This window comes from Orycteropus afer, unplaced genomic scaffold, assembly GCF_000298275.1.
Source record: "Orycteropus afer afer isolate SDZICR_OR568_19922 unplaced genomic scaffold, OryAfe1.0 scaffold00345, whole genome shotgun sequence".
In the NCBI taxonomy this organism is placed as follows: domain Eukaryota; kingdom Metazoa; phylum Chordata; class Mammalia; order Tubulidentata; family Orycteropodidae; genus Orycteropus; species Orycteropus afer.
The window spans coordinates 2,171,833-2,193,695 of record NW_006921932.1 but is presented as its reverse complement, the minus strand read 5'-3'; the positions used below and the strand labels follow the sequence as shown (position 1 = coordinate 2,193,695).

The 21,863-nt window shown below is 37.3% G+C and overlaps 1 protein-coding gene across 1 annotated transcript in view; it reads left to right on the top strand.

Moving 5' to 3' along the window:
- The window catches only part of MLLT3 (MLLT3 super elongation complex subunit), a 377,464-nt gene that overhangs the window by 206,940 nt on the left and 148,661 nt on the right, over window positions 1–21,863 (top strand). The window contains exons 3-4 of the mRNA XM_007952543.2: window positions 6,981–7,063; window positions 18,500–18,643. Of these exons, the coding sequence (XP_007950734.1) occupies window positions 6,981–7,063; window positions 18,500–18,643 (227 nt within the window). The remainder of the gene's footprint in view (window positions 1–6,980; window positions 7,064–18,499; window positions 18,644–21,863) is intronic.

Below are 21,863 nucleotides of genomic sequence, written 5' to 3'. Positions count from 1 at the left end.
TAATAATCTTTATGGGAGCAGATTGCCGTGTTTTTCTCCTGCATAGCAACTGGGTATGCTCGAACTGCCAACCTTTTGGTTGGCAGCTGAGTGCTAACCATTATACCACCTAAATGTGATACATTAAGGCAGGAACTCTTATATGAACAAGTGTTGCTGTGTGACAGATGATCCTAACCACGGCTCTACTAGTTAAAAAATAACTGCTTAAAACAAACCAAAAAAACTAATTATACTTATTGTGTACCCTTGAACACAATACATTATCAGGTATCATCAGAGGAAGTTCAATGGGAGACCTGCCTTTAACAAGGAGCCTGTTACAATGAAGGGGGGCAAAACACAATAAAAATAAAATTGAGAATGATATTACATAAAACAGTAATAATAACTGCTTTAATGTCTCAAATATTATACCTATTGGCTAAAGTATTTCTTAGTTTTAACTGCTCTTTTTTGTAGAATTGGTTTAGAAATCTTGTTAATAAAATACCCAAATGAATGTGAATGAATGAATAAATGAATAAGTAACTTCCCCTAATTTGACTTTCTTCAAATTAGAACTGTAAGTATCTATTTACATTGCTACTGCTTTTCTGGCATGCTTACTGAGTATATAGTTTCTATTATATGCTTCTAATTAAGAACTCAAGGTGATTTATAGGTACTGTTTATTGTTATTTATGAATGTATTACATTTAAAAATAAATGGGTAATGAGTTAGTATACAGTTTCTTATAAAACTAGTTTTCTGTAGAATATTAATACATAACAGATCATTGTCTTTGGAGGGTTGGAAAAAAATATCTAAGACACAGTGCAAGTATAAGATGTGCTCAATAACAGCTGTTTCCTATAATAGGAGCAATTTGCATGCAGAATAGAGAAAATGAATTATACTGTTATAAAGCCAATTTGTGGCTTACATAATTTGTTGCCTGGGCATCTATTTTACTTCCTCTCCTCAACTCTTCTTCTGCTCCTTCCCCACATAGATAACTCACCCATTCAGCCATCCTGCCCCCTAGCTACTCACTTAGATAGCATGTTCCTTGCCTTATGCCCTCATTTTCCCTGAACACCCAGATATTTATCTTGTGCATACTTCAAACCCACCAACCCCACATAATCTGGAAAATGTACCAAGCATCTCCCTAAACCCCAGTAAAGGTATGGCTCCTGAACTACTGCCTGGTTTGCACCCCACCTGCTGGTTGAGCTTGGTCTTCTGTACCACTTACTTTCCTATTGGCCCTCATTGGAACCCCTCTCTACTTGTGAACCTGTAAATAGCAGACCTTTTTGTGTTTTTCATTCACTTCATTGCTAGTATCCTCTGTATTTAACTTGATCTACACACCCATGTATAACCTTTAATTTACTAAAAGAATTTTGGCCATGTTTGCAAATGACATTAACATGTGGGCACAAGTTTGACACTCAAGACCCATCAGGGTGTCTGCCACAATAAAGAAGTTTTCTCATGGGAGGATAAACTGGTCACAGGCTGAGAACAGATGACCATAGGTCTCTCTCCAGTATAGAGAAGTACCCCATGAAAGACACTGTAAAACAAGACAAAAGCCCTCAAATCCTTTAAATTCCCTACAGGATGTAACTCATGTATTGATCAGACTCCTAATCTATTAAACAGATTCACAACAAGTACAAAAGGGTATATAGAGAAACAGCTATTACTTCTCTGGCATGTTCAGCAGCCCACAGAATAAACTTCCTTCAAATGACATTGGCATGATTAATCCCAAGCAACCTGGACACTGAATCGGCTGTTCTGAAAAGGAGCTCTGAAGCCTGGAAATGTTCCATGTGTAACACTAACCTTCTGGCTGGGATGAGGTTGAGGGTTCTGAGTGCATTTAATGAGTGACATGCCCCCTCCCACAGTGTTTAGTGTATTTGAATATTCATGGCAGGTTGGCAGGTGTCAGTGGATGCAGAATTGAGTCCTTTTGCTTTTTCATTTTTAATAGAGAAACTTGTAAGTTCAGGTGAGATAGCTCCTTACCAGTTTACTTCTTTTTTGATGTTAGTTTGGAGATATTTTCTTAAAATGGGATAAAGGAGACTGCCAAGTGTTAAAATCTTGTTTTCAGTATATCTCTTTGTAACCAAATTTGTATTAGTGGAATGTCTCACCAGTTTTCTTGTACATCATCATCACCATCATCTGTAATAAGAATGTGTTGTACTTATATCTTACTACACAGTCATCTAGCATCCCGACAGCCACGCTTACAGATGTATAGATGGTGTTACCCTCCTGTTTAAGGGGGAAGGAAATGGAAGCTGTCCAGAGAATCCTTAGTCAAGGATTGTGAACCTGAATCTCCTGATCTAAATCCAGGGCTCTCTACTTGCTCTTTACTTTTTTTTTTAATCCGAAAAGGTTACAGATGAGTGGGTACTTTATGGTTAGATTTCCAGCCTCACTCAGTCATGTATTGGGAACTTGATGTGTGCCATTTCCTGTGCTGTGCCTTCTATTTCTCATAGAACAGTACATCATTCTGTTTAAGTGACAGAAACTGTCAAGTAGAGAAACCTGAGGTTCAGAGAGGTGAAGTAACTTTCCAGAGATAGCCTGGCTAGTATGAAGTGATTAGGCACTGTAACCCAGGCATAAAAAGATGCCATGCCCGAGGCTTTTGATTTTTTTTTTTTTTTTTTTTATTGTGATTTGGGTGTAAATTTACAAAGCAGATTTGTTTTACACTCAACAGTTCATACACATTTTGTTTCACAGCACCCATCACAATTCCCATAATGGAACAGCTCTTTTCCCACCTCCTCCTTGTGAATAACCCTTCCTGGTGGTGGTCTTACTTATGCATTCCTGTCTGTCTAGCTTTTCCCCTATGGAAATGCTGCCCTTCCAATCTCTAATGGTTAACTGTTTTAAGGAGTGCATCTCCCTGGGGTAGGTGTTCAGTTCATAGGCCTGTCTGTTGTTTGGCTGAGAGCTAAACTTCTGGAGTGAGTCTGATTCCAGGCCTGAAGGGTGACTAGGGGCCATAATCTCCAAGGTTACAACCGTCTGTCCAGTAATCCTGGTCAGGATTTTTATGTTTTTGAGTTTTGTTCCACATTTTTCTTCCCACTCGATCCAGAATCTCCAATTTTAATCTCTTTCTGAATGGTTGGCATTGGTAGCTGAGTACTGTCTCGTTCTTCCGGTCTCAGGGTCTGTATGCTGATGTGTTCCGATTTAGGTCTTTAATCCATCTTGAGTTTGTTTTCATGTGTGGTGTGAGGTATGTATCTTGTTTCATTTCTCTGCAAATAGATACTGTTTTGCCAGCACCAGTTTTTAAATAGGCTCTCTCTCCCCCATTTACTGAGTTTCAGCCCTTTGTCAAAGATTAGTTCTCCATAGATGGTTGGATCTATTTCTGGATTCTCATTTCTGTTCCACTGATGTATGTGTCTACCATTGTACCAATACCAGGCTGTTTGGCTACTGTGACTGTATAGCAGATTTTGAGATTGGAAAGTGTGAGACTTCCTACTTTGTTTATCTTCTTTAATATTGGTTTACTTATCCGCACTTCTTTTCCTTATAAAGTTAATGATTGGTTTTTCCATGTCCTTAAAGCTCGTTGATGGAGTTTGGATCAGGATTGCATTGAATCTATAGATTGCTTTGGGTACTGTTGACTTTTTCACAATATTGTCTTCCTATCCATGACTATGGTGTGTTCTTCCATTTATGTAGATCTCTTGTAGTGTCTTATAGTAGTATTTTGTAGTTTTCTTTGTATAGGTCTTTTGTGGCCTTGGTAAGATTTATTCCTAGGTATTTTATCTTTTGGTAGCTATTGTAAATGGTATTGTTTTCCTTATTTCCTTTTCAGAGATCTCTTTGTTGATGTAGTGGAATCCAACTGATTTTTGTACGTTTATCTTGTATCCTGCCACTTTGCTGAATCTTTCAATTGTTGTTATTTGCTGTCGAGTCAGACCTGACTCATAGCAACCCCTCCTTGGGTTTCCGAGGCAGTATCACTATGGAAGTAGATTGCCCATCCTTCCTTCTGAGAAGTGGCTGGTGGGTTTCAACCGCCAGCCTTCTGGTGAGCAGTAATTATCTTGCTGAGTGTCTTGGGTTTTATATGTATAGGATCATATCATCTGCAAATAGAGATAGTTTTACTTCTTCTTTGCTAATTTGGAACCCTTTTATTTCTCTGTCTTGCCTTACTGCCTTGGCTGGAAGTTCCAATAGTGTTGAATAGAAGTGGTGATAGGGGGCATCCTTGTCTGGTTCCCATTTATTAGGGGAATGCTTTGAGTTTCTCTTCATTGAGAATAATGTTGGCTGTTGGTTTTGCATACATGCCCTTAATAATGTCAAGAAATTTCCCTTGTATTCTTATTTTGCTGAGAGGTTTTTTCTTTTTAAATAAGGAATGGGTTCTGGATTTTATCAAAAGCCTTTTCTGCATTGATTGATATGATCATGTGGTTCTTTTCCTTTGTTTTATTTATGTCATGGGTTACATTGATTGTTTTACTGATGTTGAACCATCCTTGCATACCTAGTATGTATCCCACTTAGTCATAATGCATTATTTTTTTAATGTGGTTTTGGATTCTGTTGCTAGGATTTTGTTGAAGATTTTTGCATATGCATAAAGTATATTGGTCTGTAGTTTTCCTTTTTAGTAGTAGCGTAGTGCTGAAGGCACTTGACTGCTAACCAGAAGACTGGTGGTTCAAACCCACCAGCCGCTCCTCAGAAGGAAGGTTGGGCAATCTACTTCTGTAGTGATACCGCTTTGGAAACCCAAGGAGGGGTTGCTATGAGTCGGGTCTGACTCAACGGCACACAACAACAACAACCTGGTTTTGGTATCAGTGTTAAGCATGCTTCATAGAATGAATTTGGGAGTACTCCATCCCTTTCTGTGTTCTGAAATAGTTTGAGTAGGATTCGTGTCAGTTCTTCTCTGAACATTTGGTAGGATTCTCTAGTGAAACCATCTGGGGCAGGACTGTTTTCTTAGTGTGGGGCATTTTTTATGACCTGATCAATTTCTTCTTTTGTTAGGTTTGTTCAGATTTTCTACCTCAGTCTGTGTTAGTTTAAGTATGTCTTGTATTTGTAGGAATTTGTCTGTTTCCTCAAGGTTTTTGAACTTGTTGGAGTACAGTTCTTCATAGTATTCTGTTGTTATCCTTTTTATTTCGGTTGAGTCTGTTGTGATGTTGCCCATTTCATTGAGTATTCATGTTATTTGACTCTTCTCTTTCTTTGCCTTTTACACTTTTTACATTCCTGAGATAAACAATGTTTCTGCCCTTGAGGAATGAAAGGAATGTAGTAGATGAGATGCCTCAATATATGGTAATAAGGTAATCTATTAAATGTTCAGGAAATATTCAGGCAGTTCATAATTTGCGAGTGTAAAAGGAAGAGGTGGTAGTACCTTGTGCACTGGAAAAGCTTCATGCAGAAGCTGGGATTTCAACTAGCAGATAGTCCAAAGAGCAGCTTCAAAATGTGATAGAATAACAAGAGGAGAAGGCACAGATGGAAAATGCTGGCATATTTTGGGGGAATTTGTGCATTTAAATGAAGTACTATAGATTTAGTAGGCAACAAAGGGACAAACCCACAACCCACTGCCAAACTGAGTTGATTCTAACTCATAGCCACCTTATAGGGGAGAGTAGGACTGCCGCATAGGGTTTCCAAGGCTGTAAATGAAGCAGACTGACTCATCTTTTTTCCCATGGAGTGGCTTGTGGGTTTGAACTGCTGACATTTTGGTTAGCAGCCACATGTCTGAACCACTGTGTCACCAGAGCTCTTCAACAAAGGAAGGAAGCCTGGAAAGGCAGGCTGGAGCCCTGCTGAGTAGGACTTGGAGTACCAGGGTTATGTCTATTTGTATTCAGTATATATATTTTTACTTCTTGTGATAGTACCAAAATACAGTTCTTTGCTAGAATAATTTTAGTTGACTTGTGATTGATTTGGGAGTCCTGTGGGCACAGTGGTTAAGAGCTCAGCTGCTAACTAAAAGGTCAGAAGTTTGTACCTCCCAACCACTCCACTATGTGGGAGAAAGATGTGACAGTCTGCTTCTGTAAAGATTACAGACTTGGAAACTCTGTGGGGCAGTTCTGCTCTGCCCTATAAGGTCACCGTGAGTCAGAATTGACTCGACAGCAGTGGGTTTCTGTGTGTGTGTGTGTCTGTTGTTGATTTTGGCTTAGTGTAAATTTTAGTGGGATAAAGTTATACTTAGCTTTCTTAGGGTCTCATTGCATAAGAGCTTTTCTAATAATCTTGTTTACTTCCAAATTCATTAAAAAAATTTTAAAATCCTTATTGTTGTTTTATATATTCTTCTCATGTTCTTAGATTTTAAGTTCTTGTATGTAGACCAGTATTTAAGTAAATAGGCTCTTTGGGGCTAGGAGGTAAGGAGTCTTACTAGATATTGATACTTTGGGGAGATTCTGGGTTTGGGACCATGTAAGGAAGGAGAGTACCTCTTAGACATAGAAATCAGGATTTCTCACAGATGTGAAGGATTTAGAGATAGAGTGATTTCCACCAAAGACTAGACATAGATAGTGTCATCAGGAAACTTAAAGTTGTTTTTATGCGTTGGATCCATAAGGAGCTAACTTCAGTTTTTCTAAAGCCTTAGGCAGGGTGATGAAAGCTAGAAATCAAGACATTGATGATTATGGTTGACTGGGATAAGCACCCCCTCTACCCGACTAAGATTGTAATAAACAACTTAAATATTTTTTTTTAAATAGGCAGCATTGTTACAATTTTTAGAAAAGAAGTAAATGATAGATTAGGGACTTAGCTGATGGGTTCACAGGGGCAGTGAAAATTGGGGGTGCTCTAGATGGTAGAATGAGATTTTATTTCTTTAAATAAGAAATGTGTTTTGTCTGTTATTCCCATCTCACCTATGTTCTTTTGTTTAATGTTGCAGTGTGCAAAGATCCACCTTACAAAGTGGAAGAATCTGGGTATGCTGGTTTCATTTTGCCAATTGAGGTTTATTTTAAAAACAAGGTATGTAATCTTTACCCATTAATCTTTCAATAGAAGATCCTCCATTAACCAAATGTTTAAAATAATTTTGACTCATAAGCACTTCTGTCACTAGATGATTTTAAAATAAAAGTTAAATTTGTCTTCTAGGAATTTTGGCTATCATTACTCTTAATTATAGAGGAAGTGGCTAGAAGAAGCAAAGTTCAATTTATATGAAGTCAGATTATATGAGATTCACTAAATGTTCCTTTTAAGAGAAGAGTGATTACTATTTTGAAAAAGATGATTAATATGTTTACAAAATGAAAAGCTAAATTATGGTTTTGCAGGGAAATGCTTCTTTTCTCATCTTCATAGTTCCAGAATTTTTGAGCCTTGCAAAGAGTAATGTCTCACTTCAGTTGATGCACAAACACACACACACACAGTCATTTCAAATTGAGATATTATAGATTCTACTGGATTTTAAAAGTTTTTACCAGTACATATTTGTCAGAACACATAAACTATTTAATATTGTAAAAAAACAATGTTCAACCTTTATGAGGTTCTCTTTCCTTATAAAATGGAGATAGAATAATAAGAGTACATGCCTCAGGGGTATTATGAGGATAAATTTAAATAAATTTGTGTACAATATTTACAACAGTGCCTCATATAAGCATTTAAGCTGTTATTTTTAATTACTCCTTTCTTTCCTTTTCCACAGTTATATTTTCTAAAACTTCCCCATCAGTGAAATAATTCACTTTTGATTAAGCTGTAATAAAACTACTCCGTAAAGTAGGAATGCATAGATGACAGAAATAGATTTTATTTTCTATACCTTTTTTTTTCTTTGCCTGATCCTGTCTTCTCATGTACCATATCCCCCTTATACTACAAACCTGCTACCCCCAGTAATTGTGGTTTACTTAGATTTATATTTGGGGGACATGTTTGACAGTAACTTCTTCTGTGTGGTTAAATATTTGAGTGCTTACTTTACTTTTGGCACTCCATTGAGCCTTTTATATATGTTATTTCATTTAATAGATTTATAAGAACTTGTGAGAGGTAAATCAATCTATCTGCTTTAAAGAAAAGGAAACTGAGTAATAGAAAGGTTGAGTAGCTTGCTAAGGCTACACACAGTTGGCAAGTGTTAAAACCAGATTTTTGTGTATGTCTTTCTCTCTGTTGACTGTACAGGCCATTCATAGGTTACAAATGACTGACTTAACGTACAACCCATAGTTATACACCAAACCCTGTAAAGCCCATTACACTAAAAATTTGAGGTACATGCAATGGCTTGTTATAACAAATGGGCAATGCTTTGTACCGTGAATCAAAACACTGTTATTATTATTATTTTATTATTATGTTAAAGATGTATATCTGGAAATGTTTCTTCAATGGTTTTATGCATCGAAATATTTGATTAACCGACCCGTACCTAACTGTTCCAACTTATGTACAAATTCGACTTAAAGACAGATTTAGGAATGAACTCGTTCATAATCTGGAGACTGTGTATACTCATAACTTCTATCCCTTAAAAGTGATAACTCTTTATTAGAATAATGATTACCTGCCTCAGAATTAATACCACTGGATTATCCACATAGTTTTTCATTAAATCAGAATTTATTGAGATACATTTATATATGGTCATATGATACACTTTTGCATTTATGTATTGATTTTTTTTTTTCTTTTTCACCTCAACCTGAATTGTCCTTAAGAACAATTTTGGCTTTTCTGGCTATTTATTTATTTAGTTTTTGATTCATGTACATTTGATTTCGTGCCCCACTTAATTGTATTTTTTTAATGAGATACAATTCATATACCATAAAATTCTCTCTTTTAATGTAAACAACTCAATGGTTTCCATATTCACAAAATTGTGCAAACATGGCTACATGTAATCCAGAATATTTTCATCATCCCAAAAAGAAATCCTGTACCTATGAGCAATTGTTCCTTATGCCCTGGCACTATCTACTGAATATCTGTATAGCCTTTCTTAGTCTGGCCATTTGATATAAATGAAATCATTTACTTAGTATGATGTTTTCAAGGTTCATCCACGTTACAGAATTTATCAATACCTCATTGTTTTTTTTGTGATTAAATAATATTCCATTGTATGGATATACTATATTTTATCTGTTCATCACTTGTTGAATATTGGTTTATTTTTACTTTTAGGCTATTATGAATAATGAGGCTATGAACATTTATGTACAAGTTTTTACATGGACATATGTTTTTGATTCTCTTAGACATGTGTCTAGGTACAATTGCGGGTTGATATGATAGCTCTGTTTAAGTTTTTGAGGAATTACCAAAGTGTTTTCCAAAGCAACTATATCATTTTTCATTCTCACTAACAATGTATGAGTGCTCCAAGTGTTATCTTTTGTGTTGTTTTCATTTGTTTAAATTATAGCCATCCTGTGAAGTGGTTTCTTATTGTGGTTTTGATTCACATGTCCCTGATGACCTTGAGCATCTTTTCATGTGCTTATTGGCCATTCATATATCTTCTTTAGAGAAATGTCTATTCAAATTCTTAGCCCATTTTTTTTTGGGGGGGGGCGTGTATTTATATTTAATCAAATAGTTGTTCATAGGAAATAATTTAGAGCCTACCTCCTCCTCCACCTGCACACACACACTTTAATATCTTGGGAGTTTAATTAATAGAGATCATAGGGTGTTTTACTTCCTCTCGTTATACTTTTCATATCTGGTTATTTATTCAGTGCATCAGGCTACACTATAGGAAAAGTCTGGGCTCTGGAGTCAGAGCAGGCCTTGTCCCAAATAAATCAAGAGATGGGTGATTATGGTTTCTTATGGAAGACCATAGGAGCTCTGGTAGCATAGTGCATAAGGCACTTGACTGCTAACCAGAAGGCTGGAGGTTCAAACCCACCAGCCCTTGGAAGGAAGGTTGGGCAATCTACTTCTGTAGTGATACCGCTTCCAAAACCCAAGGAGGGGTCGCTATGAGTTGGGTTTGACTCGACAGCGTATAACAACAACAACAACATGGAAGGCTACAATGGTTATACCACTTTCCTCTCACTACCTAAGTGAATTTGACATTGAATTGACTTTTGTTTAGAAATAAGGCTGCATTGAAATATCTTTTCTCCTCCTTTCTTTTCAACTTTTCTTGTCGTTTTAGAAGCTCTTAGTTGAGCAGTCTATTCTATGATCTGCCCTGTTTCCTGCTTTATAAAAATAATTTGAATTCTCTCATACAGAATGTTTTAAAAAGAGAATAAATGAAGAATGACAAGGCATCGACTAACCCACTCCTGCCCTCCCCCTACTCCTCCCCCATACATTCAGTCTTATTGAAATTCATGGAACAGAATGAAAAGCAAGATAGAATGAAAGCTCTTTGGATAGTCATTCTTGTAACTGTAAAACATTTTATTAACTTTGTTAGGAATTTTAGTTTCTTGAAATATGAAAGAAGAAAGAGGCCATGAGATGGAAAGCAGTTCTTCCTTTGAGACCACTATAAAATAACACTTAGGCTGAATACTGTTAAGTAGATTTTCCATTTAGTATCCATGTTATCCATATTAGTTCATTTCTATTTTCTAGTTTTAGATTTTCTTTAATATTTTATCTGTAGTAATAATTGCTGTATTCACATTTACATAAAGAGACATAAATATTTCAGTGTTTATATTATGAAAAAGTAGAATTCACCTAATTGTTCTTATGTAGAGAGATGGATACCTGGTGGTGCAATGGTTAAAATGGTCAGTTGGCAACTGAAAGGTCAGTGGTTTGAAACACCAGCCACTCTGTGGGAGAAAGTTGTAACAGTTTGGTTCCTTAAAGGTTGCAGCCTTGAAAACTCAATGGGGGCAGTTCTACTTTGTCTTACAGGTTCTTTATGAGTTGGCATTGACTCGACAGCACATACAACAACAACAACAACAGAAATATGGATAAATATGGATAAACTGACACAGCAGTTAAGTGCTTGGTTGGTAACTGAATTGTTGGCCGTTCAAACCCATCAGCTACAAGATGGGAGAAAGACCTGGAGATCTGGTTCTGTAGAGATTAAAAAAAAAAACCTCACTGCCATCGAGTTGGTCCCAAATCATAGTGACCCCTTGTTGGTTTTCTGAAGTGGTATCTCTACGGAAGTAGATTGCCGAGTCTTCCTTCCGAGGAGTCAGTAGTGGGTTTGAACCTACATTTAGGAGAGTCACTTCCAAAAACTCACTGCTGTAGAGTTGATTCCAACTCATACTGTCCCTACAGGTTAGCAGTCAGACGCCACCAGAGCTCCTTCCGTACAGATTACCACCTAGGAAACCCTATAGCACAGTTCTGCTCTGTCCTATGGACTTGCTATGAGTTGGAATAGACTTGATGGCACTTAACAACAACAACAACTGAGATATGGGTACATGACTGGTGGCTTCACAGGGCCGTGGACTTCTGTATGGCAGTTAATGTAGCAACATGGATAAGTCTCTAACACAAATATCCTGGCTAAACTGTTGCAAAACTATATTGTTATTGTTATTAGTTGCCATTGAGTTGGTACTGACTCATGGTGACCATAGAATAGAACAGAACTTTATATGATCCCGCACCATCTTCATGGTCATTGGTGTGTTTGAGTTTGCTGTTGTGGCTGTTTGCAGAAGAGAGAGTGTGTGAGTGTGTATGTGTGTGGTATAGTCTAATTTATGGATTTTTTTTTTTTTAAAAAAACACTGAAACGAGTAAATGATGCTGTGGAAGCATACATTTGTAGTACAAGAGTGTGTGTTGAAGTAATAACCCAGGAACTTTAGGATAATCATTATTAGGGGAGGCGGTACTATAGGAGGAAGATATCAAGAATCTTATATCTATAAAATTTTATTTCTTTATAAAAAAAAGAAAAGGTAAAGTAAACCTGGTGAAAATTTATATCCATACAATCTCAGTGGAGGGTACATGGTATAATATTTTAAGTACTTTTCTTTATGTTATTAATTTTTTAATTAAAAAAGATTATTATTGCTTCTTTACCTCTTAATTTATCTTCAAAGAGTGTCTTAGAAATCGAGCTTTGCTGTATTCTAATCTGGATAGCAGAGCTGCCTATATTTCTTGCTTCTTTTTCTACTGAAATGAGCCATGCATGAAAATTTGATACAGTCCCTGGGTGGTGCAAATTATTAATATGCTCAGCTGCTAACTGAAAGTTTGAAGTTTTGAGTTCACCCAGGGGTACCTTAGAAACAAGGCCTGGTGATTACTTCTAAAAACCAGCCACTGAAAGCCCTGTGGAGCACAGTTCTATTCAGACACAAACATGGTCCCTATAATCAGAATCAACTTGATGACAACCTGTTTCTGGTTCTGCTGCTCCAGAATATTTATTCCATTCCCTTTAAATATTGCTCATTTTAATCATCTCTGGACTTCACTCCACTCTGTCTTAGAGAATGAAAATCCATTATAGTAATGGTTTATGAAAGTTGTGCAGTTCAAAGTTTTCATAAGTGATGAGGGAAGGAAGCAAGATTTCCACATGCTGTAATAGTAGTAGTCCTACTGCTATATCTTATGGATGTTGTCCTGTTGTTGGTCCCGTCATTCATTATCCTTGGCTTTCCCTGCTTCTGATAGGCCTGTCTGTCTTTTGCTCATTTATTTGTGGTCCAAAGTCAATAGGAGTGTAGAGTGGCAGTACTTCTTTTAAGTCCTGTGTCATATTCGTGCTCAACAAAATAAACTTGTTTGTAAGATTCCTGTTTGTTTCACAAATACTAAACAGATGGGCACATTGGAGCATGGTCAGTTGTGGTACTTTATATTTGAAAGAGTTCCATGCTTTTTTCTTTCATTCTGTCCCCAGAAAAAGTACAAGAGTAAGTGTCTAGGCCTAAAAATGCTGCAAAATGGAAAGAATAATTTGGTGTGTTGCCCAAACAGTTTCCCACCTTTAGGAAATATTTTTTATAGAGATATTTTTTTATAGGAAATTTTTTATGTAGAGAACAAATCACATGCCTTCTTATTGAAATTTGAAGAATTTTTCTGAAGGGTATAGATGAACATGATGTTAATGTCTACCCTCTGAGAGAAGACATTCTCAGTTGATGAAGTTATTTTTCCCTTGTTCAAAAAACAAAAATAAAATCTTTAAAAGAAAATTGCACTCAAGATTCATAGAAAAATAGTCACTTTCTGTGGTCTTTATCCTTAATGTTGTTGAGAGGTAGTTTGGTTTTTTGTTTAAACCGATGTGAGCTATGAAGTGATGTTGCTAGTACTTCATTCTTTTTCTACTGGTAGTTAATTGCATTAATCAATATATTTTTCTATTTTAAGAAAGTATTCAACTATTTGTGAATATGGTCTCCTAGTGAAAGTTACATGAGATAAAACTTTGGAGTTTGATTCCCTTGACCCATTTAATCGTTACAGGCGATCCCTAGGTTATGAGTGTCTGCCTTGTGGACAACTCCTACTTGACCTTTAAGCAGAGCTTTGAATCAATTTGAACTGGTTCTGTTAGAGAAGAAACAGATAAGTAAAAAATGACAATAATGTGATAATTACACTAATAAAAGAACCTTATAAGAGGAATGAATAATTAAGGTCTGATTGGGAGGGTTAGGAAGACTTCAGAGGAGTCAGTGCTTTAGCTGATTCTTGAATGATGACTTTGCATTTAACCCAGCAATCCAAGCTAAGCCAGACCCACTGCCACTGAGTTGGTTCTAACTCACATCGACCCTATAGGACAGAGTACAGCTGCTACATAGAGTTTCCAAGGCTTTAAATCTTTATGGAAGTAGACTACCTCATGGAGCAGTTGGTGTCTTTGAACCATTGATTTTTGGTTAGCAGCCGTATGCTTTAATCACTGTGCCACCAGAGCTCCTTAATCAGGCAAAGGAGGAGAGAGGTATTTAGGGATAGAAAGATATTTTTAGGCATGAGGATCACTATATACGAGAAGCAAAACTCATGGTATAACCTGAAGTGTTAGGGAAGTGCAAGTGCTTCAAAATTGTAACAGAAAGGAGTATAAGCCAGAGAGCAAAGGAAATACAGGTAAGGCAGTAAGAGTGATATAGTAAAAGAATGATGTAGGATTTTATTCTGTAGAAATTGATGAGCCATTAAAGGTTCTTATATCAGTGGAAAGATAATACCTGAGTTTTGTGTTAGGAAGATCACTCTCTTGACATTGTGGGAGGTGAAATTGGGTATGTTAGAACACAAAGGAAGAGTGCAGGTAAGGAATGATGAAGGCCAAAGATAAAGCAATGATGATGTCAAGTAGGGAAAACAGATTTAAGAGTTCTTAAGGAGAAGCCCACCACCCATATGTCAGTTTGCCATACTGTGGTGGCTTGCGTGTTGCTATGATACTAAGAGTTATGCCACTGGTATTTGAAATACCAGTAGGGTCACCCATGGTAGACAAGTTTCAGTAGAGCTTTCAGACCAAGGCAGACTAGGGAAGAAAGACCTGGCTATCTACTTCTGAAAATTAGCCAATGAAGACCTATAGATCACAGTAGAACATTGTCTGACTTGCTTGCTTTGGACATATCATTATTAGCAGGAATCAATTGCTGGAGGAAGACATCATGTTTGTTGAAGTAGAGGGCCATTAAGGCCAGGAGAGACCCTTGGTTAGATAGATTGGCACAATAGTCATAGCAGTGGGCTTAAACATGCTGGTGATAATGTTGTTGTTGTTGTTAGGTGTCGTCGAGTTGTTTCTGACTCATAGTGACCCCATGTGCAGCAGAACGAAACACTGCCCGATCCTGCACCACCTCCATGATCCCTGCTATAGTTGAGCCCATCATTGCAGCCACCATGTCAATCCATCTAGGGATTGGCCTCAGTCCTAAGGCAGTCACCTGCCACACACGATGGTGATAATGAGGGTGATTCAATTCTGGGCAACATTTTGTTCTATTCAACATACAGTCCCCATGAGTTGGAGTCTACTCTAAGACAGCTATCCATCTCTCTAAAGAAGAAGACTATTTGGGGAATTGCAGTCAACGTCATGAAACAAAATGTGTATGAACTTCTATATGAAAAATGAATTTTCTCTGCAAACTTTCACCCAAATCACAATAAAAATTGGGGGTGGTGGTGGAGAGGAATGCTAATAGAATTCAGAGACAATTTGACTGTGATGAGAGAAAGTACAATTAAGGATGGTTTATGTATTTTTAACCTTGACAAGTGGTTGTACAGAATTGCTGTTTGTCAAGATATGTAAGAGAAATGACAAATGAAGACATCAATTTAGGATAATGCAAGAATTTGATGTTGCTGTGGGTCATCCCAATGGAGATATTGAATATGATTATGGAACATATGCATGTGGTCCTCAAGTGTGAACTGAGCTGGAGATACATTTAGGAGAGTCACTGTCCAAAAACTCACTGCTGTGGAGTTGATTCCAACTTACACTGACCCTACAGGACAAAGTAGAACTGCCCCAATAGGGTTTCCAAGGCTATAAGTCTTTATGGAAGTAGATTGCCTCATCTTTGTCCCACCAAACAACTGAGGGTTTCAGGCTGCTGACCTTTTTGTTAGCAGCCCAATACTTTAACCACAGTGCCACCAGAGCTCTTTAGAGTCACTGTGAAAGAGTCCATCTCCCTGGAGAAATTTGCAGAAAGATAGGAACACTTAAAGGTGAAAGGTCCACGATCAACACCCATGAAAGTAGAAGTCAAGAAATCAAGCAACATATTGCATTGGGCAAATCTGTTGCAAAAGACCTCTTTTATACTTTAAAGAGCAACGATGTCACTTTGAAGACTAAGATGTGCCTGACCCAAGCCATAGCCTCATGGAGCTCTGGTGGCGTAGTGCCTAAGCCATTTGAATTGTAACCAGAAGGCTAGCAGTTCAAACCCACCAGCCACTCCTGAAAGGAAGACCGGGCACTCTACTTCTGTAGAGGTACTGCCTCAGAAACCCAAGGAGGGGTCGCTATGAGTTGGAATCGACTTGATGGCAGTGAGGTTTTTTTTTTTTTTTTTTTGTTTTTCTCGTCATGCATTTAAGAGCTGGACAATTAATAAGGATGACCATAGAAGGTTTGATGCATTTAAATTGTGGTGTTGGTGAAGGATATTATATATACCATGGACTGCCAGAAAATGAACAAATCTACCTTGGAGTAAGTATAGGTGAAAGGCCCTTAGAAGTCAGAATAGCCAAACTTTGTCTCTCATACTTTGGTCATACTGTTAGAGGGACCAATGTCTGGAGAAGGATATCATGTTTGGTAAAATAGAGGGTCGGTGAAAAAGGGTAAGACCTTCAATGAGATGGATTGACACAATGGCTGTGATGATGAGCTCAGGCATGAATTTGATTGTGAAGATAGCATGGGATTGGGCAGTGTTTGTTCCATTGCACATAGGATTGGTGAGAGTTGGAATTGACTTGATGGCACCTAACAACAATGCAACAACAGAGGTCAGTGGAGAAAGAAGAGAAGCCTGTGAAGAAGACTGAGAAGGAATGGCCAGAAAGCTGTGAGGAAAACCAGGAGAGAATGGCATCTTGAAATGACAGATGGTTGACTTTTATGCCAGATTTTAGTGAAATTGAAGAGGTGGTGAGGTAATGAGTATAGACTTGGTTGTGGGGAAATTTGGATGAGGCAGTGGAAATGATAGATTGTAGAAGGTTAATGTCTACATTCTCACAGGATTTCAAGTGCTAAAGCTTTTAGGTCAAAATAATTGTGTTCAAATCACTTTGTTTCATCACATGTTAGTGATATCACAAATTCTAAGTGCCTTAATCTCCTTATCCACAAAATAGAGTTCATAGCTTATCCAAAGGAGATGAATTTCAAAGTACACGTGAGCTGGTATTATTTTCCTCTGTCTTCAGTTTGCCTCGAATGGTTAAAAATCAATCTGCAGAGAGCTGCAAATGTTCAGCCAACTAATATAATGGCTTTAGAGTAGAACCTGGGTACCAGGAAATTCTAATCTTTGCATTCTATTGGATATAATGCCATAATGTCCTTCTCATTCTTTATTCCACCACCCGTCTGTCAGTTTGTTGTACTATAGTAGCTTGTGTGTTGCTGCTGTGCCACTGGTATTTCATGTACTAGCAGAGTTACTGGTAGTGGGACAGGTTTCCATTGAGCTTCCAGGCTATAAAATACTAGAAAGAAAGGCCTAGCTATCTACTTCCAAAAATTAATCAGTGAAAATCCTGTGGTTCACAACAGAATATTGTCTGTATAATGTTGGAAGATAAGTATGCTACATTGGAAGACACTCAAAATATGGTGGCTGCAACAGTGGACTCAGGCATACCAACACTCATGAAGATGGTACAGGACCGGTCAATATTTTAAGTCTGTTGTTCATAGGGCCACAGTGAGCTGGAGCCACCTTGACAGCTGAAAAACAACAAATGTTCTTTATTCAGGAATGCTGTTATTTTATTCATTTCATGTTTATTATATTCCTACACTTAACTAGTTGTTGAGGCTACAATAATGATACAAACATTGTTCATACTTTCAAGAATCTTAAGATCTAAAAGGGAATTATAAGGAGACAGTAATTCTAAGATGTATAAAGGATAAGAGGAAGATGGACACAGAGCAGAGGAGAGGCAGTGGACGTTAGGGGATGAAGTTCAAGGAAGTCTTCCAGAAAGTGAAACCTGAATGGAGAATGATGAGTAAAACTTAGCTAGATAAAGTGGAAGGTAGAGGAATAGAGGTAGACATTAAGGGTAGGAATGCAAAGCAAGAGTGATTATGATTATGAAGGCCCTTGTGTGACATTCGAGTGAACTTAGATTTTTTTTTTTTTAATCCTAATTGTCACTGGAGACTGTTGGAATTTAAATCATGGAGTAGAAATGGCTAAAGTTTTCTTTCAGATGGATAATTTTGAGGCATGAATAAAATAATTGAAGAGAATCTATCTTTACTATCTGTCTTTTTTAATCTATCTTCCTGAAGTGGGAAGACCTATTAGAGGAAAGAGTTCATAGTGATTTGGGCAATAAAAGCATTGTCAGTAGGGATTATAGGGCCTGCTTAAGAAATATTTAGGAGAGACTCACCAGCCTTTGATGATGGAGGTAGAGCTGAGGAGGGAAGAGGAAGGAGTGGCTTCAGAGATTTCCAGTTGGGTGGCTGGTTGATGATAATATACACCTTGAGAGATTATGGGGGAGGAAGATGATGAATTCATTCCTCTTCTTTTTCCTCTGACATAAGAAACTAATTTATCATATATTCCCATTTTGTATTGGAGATGATTTCATGGTAATTTTTTTCTCCCAATATTTCTTTGACATTATAGTTCTTAGATTTCTGGTTCTTTCCTAGTCCGTATAAGAAATAACCTTTGCTGTTTTTGTTTCTACATACGCCTAAGTCTCTCTTTTTAAAACCCTCAGGAAGAACCTAAGAAAGTCCGATTTGATTATGACTTATTCCTGCATCTTGAAGGCCATCCACCAGTGAATCACCTCCGCTGTGAAAAGCTAACTTTCAACAACCCCACAGAGGATTTTAGAAGAAAGTTGCTGAAGGCAGGAGGGGTAAGTGCCACTCTCTGTGTAAAACCTCCCCATAAAAAGTTGGCTATCAGTTTGTTAAGAAGCATAATAATATTTTCATACAGGTAAAACAGGTGAAGTACCACAGTGATGTAGGTGTGGAGTAATTTGAGAGGCACTGATGGTTAGAAAGAACTGCCTTAAGGTCTGTGCTGTTCAAATTTATTTTGGCAAAAACAAACAAATGGGGAAAAAAAAAACTATCCTCAATTAAGAACAGAAAAATAGAACGATGTCTGAAGGAACAATGTTTTCTATGTTCATAGAAACTTGGGTAAAGTTGAAAGGCAAGTTAAAATTTAAATCAAACAGAATTAATGTCAGAATTTTTTTGATCATCATTAATAGAAAAATTATGCTTATTCTTATTTCATATTTGGGTCATTTAAATCATTGTATTTGTTTGTTTGAATCATATGTAAGTAAAATACGGATTTTCTCTTCTAAGACAATGGTAACAAAAGTGTGGTAAATTTTTGCTCATGTGGTTTGGCTTGTGTGGAGAAAGATTTTAAATGAAGTTTCTTGGAAGCATAAATATACGGAATGTTTACACTTAAGTCAGCTGTGAAGATGAATGTTATTGACTAATCAAAATCTATTTAAAATGAGTGCCACTGCGATCATCAGCACCTACTTCAGATGAACTCTCTATGGTATCTTATGTGGGCACTGCACTGTTCTTTAGGTTTCCCTCATTTTGTTTGTGTGGAAATTTTTTTTTTGATAGTTTTACATTCATGAACTTACTGTGTACAACGTCACCTCTCATGATGCTTCATTTCACTGCTAAATTCTTCCTGAGGATTTCACAGGAAAAAGGGTTTTAGGTAGCACAGAAGTTCTTTCTCTTTGAGGGATTATGGACTACCACTTTGAGAACCTCAGGAGTTCTTTGAACCCTCTTACAATCAAATCACCCATCTATAAAGTTGGGTGACTATTTTGGATTGTGTGGAACCTCTGAAAGCCATTTATGGACCCCAATTTATATATAAATCCTTGTGTTCACTTGAATGAGCCACAATGCCAAAGCTTACTTTCTCCTTGGTTTAATTTTGAATGACGAATATTTTCCTAAAGTGAGGATTCATGACTTACTTGATATTTAGAGTAAAACATTTTTAAAATGTGAAGCCAAAATAAATTTTTAGTTGCTCTAGGTATTGTTTTAATTTTATTTTTGATAAAGAAAATACAGACAACAGGGTAATTTTTTATAACTCTATACCCATGGAATTATAATATACATTTTAAAAAGAGTATTTAGTAAACAAGGAAATCTGTGTATGTATTTCACCAGGCATAGTGCTAGTTTTTAATTTATTTTTTTCTGTTTCAGTCCCACATAGTGGAATACATTTCTAAGATTGCTCTTTTCTAAATTAAGAAATTTGGGCACAAGAAGAATAAGCCACTTATTTAAGGTCACAAAGCTAGTTAAGCAATAGAAAACCAAAAATCCAAACTCACTGCGTCAAGTTGGATCTGACTCATAGCGGCCCCTCCGTGGGTTTCTAAGGTGGTATTACTATGGAAGCAGATTGCTCAACCTTTGCAGTAAGAGTCAGTTTTAAACTCAGGTCTTTTATAAAATTCAAAGCCCATGTATGCTTCCCTGTTTTGGTTTGCTAAGTGCCTGTACTTTCAGCTAAATTACCAATATATACTTGAGTAATTCTACCACTCATCTGTCAGTTTGTCCTACTGTGGTGTCTTGCGTATTGCTATGAGGCTGGGCTATGCCACCAGTATTTTAAATACCAGCAGGGTCACCCATGGTGGACAGGTTTCACTGGAGCTTCCAGACCAGGATACACTCGGAAGAAAGTAGGGACCATCTACTTCTCAAAGAGTTGGGCAGCAAAAACCTTATGAATAGCAGGGAAACATTGTCTGATGTATTACTGGAAAACTTTATGAATAGCCCTGAAATATTATCTGACATAGTGCAGGAAGATGAGCCCCTTGGGTTGGAAGGCACTCAGATATGACTGGGGAAGAGCTGCCTTCTCAGAGGAGAGCTGATCTTAATGATGTGGATGAGGTAAAGCTTTTGGGACCTCCATTTGCTGGTGTGGCATGACTCAAAATGAGAAGAAACAGCTGCAAACATCCATTAATAATCAGAACATGGAACATAAAAATATGAATCTAGGAAAACTGGAAGTTGTCAAAAATGAAATGAAATGCATAGAGATCAATATCCTAGGCATTAGTGAGCTGAAATGGACTCATTTAGGCCATTTTGGACCAGACAAGCATAAGATCTACTATGCCGGGAATGATAATTTGAAGAGGAATATTGTGGCATTCATCATCACAAAGAATGTGTCAAGATCAATCCTGAAGTATAATGCTGTCAGTGATACGATAATATCCACATGCCTACATGGAAGACCAGTTAATGCTACTATTATTCAAATTTGTGCACCAACCACCAAAGACAATGAAATTGAAGATTTTTACCAACTTCTGCAGTCTGAAATTGACCAAACATGCAATCAAGATGTGGAATGCAAAAGTTAGAAACGAAGAATCACCGGTTGTTGGAAAATATGACCTTGTGATAGAAATAACACTGGAGATCGGATGATAGAATTTTGCAAGACCAACAACTTATTCGTTGCAAATAGCTTTTTTCAACAACACAAATGGCAGCTATTTGTGTTGAACAAATGTGAACTTTGCCAGATGGGGGATACACAGGAATCAGAGCGACTATATCTGTGGAAAGAGGTGATGGAGAAGCTCAATATCTTCAGCCAAAACAAGGCCAGGAGCTGACTTTGGAACAGACAATCAACTGCTCATATGCAAGTTCAAGTTGAAGCTGAAGACAATTAAAAGAAGTTCACGAGATCCAAAATATGACCTTAAATATATCCCTCCTAAATTTAGAGACCATCTAAAGAATAGATTTGATACATTGAACAACAGTGACAGAAAACCAGAGGAATTATGGCATGACATCAAGAACATCATCCATGAAGAAAGCAAAGTTTATTAAAAAGACATGAAAGGATCAGAATTCCCAGGTGTATAGTAGAGCTGACAAGGGGCAAGGTTGTGGTCACTGCTTGGTCACAGCCAGCTACCCAGAGCAACCGAGTAGTTGATCCTGCAGGCTTGGGACCATAGTCGCAGGGGACGTCAAGCTCAATTGGCATAACATACTACACAAAACATTGTTCCACCTCCT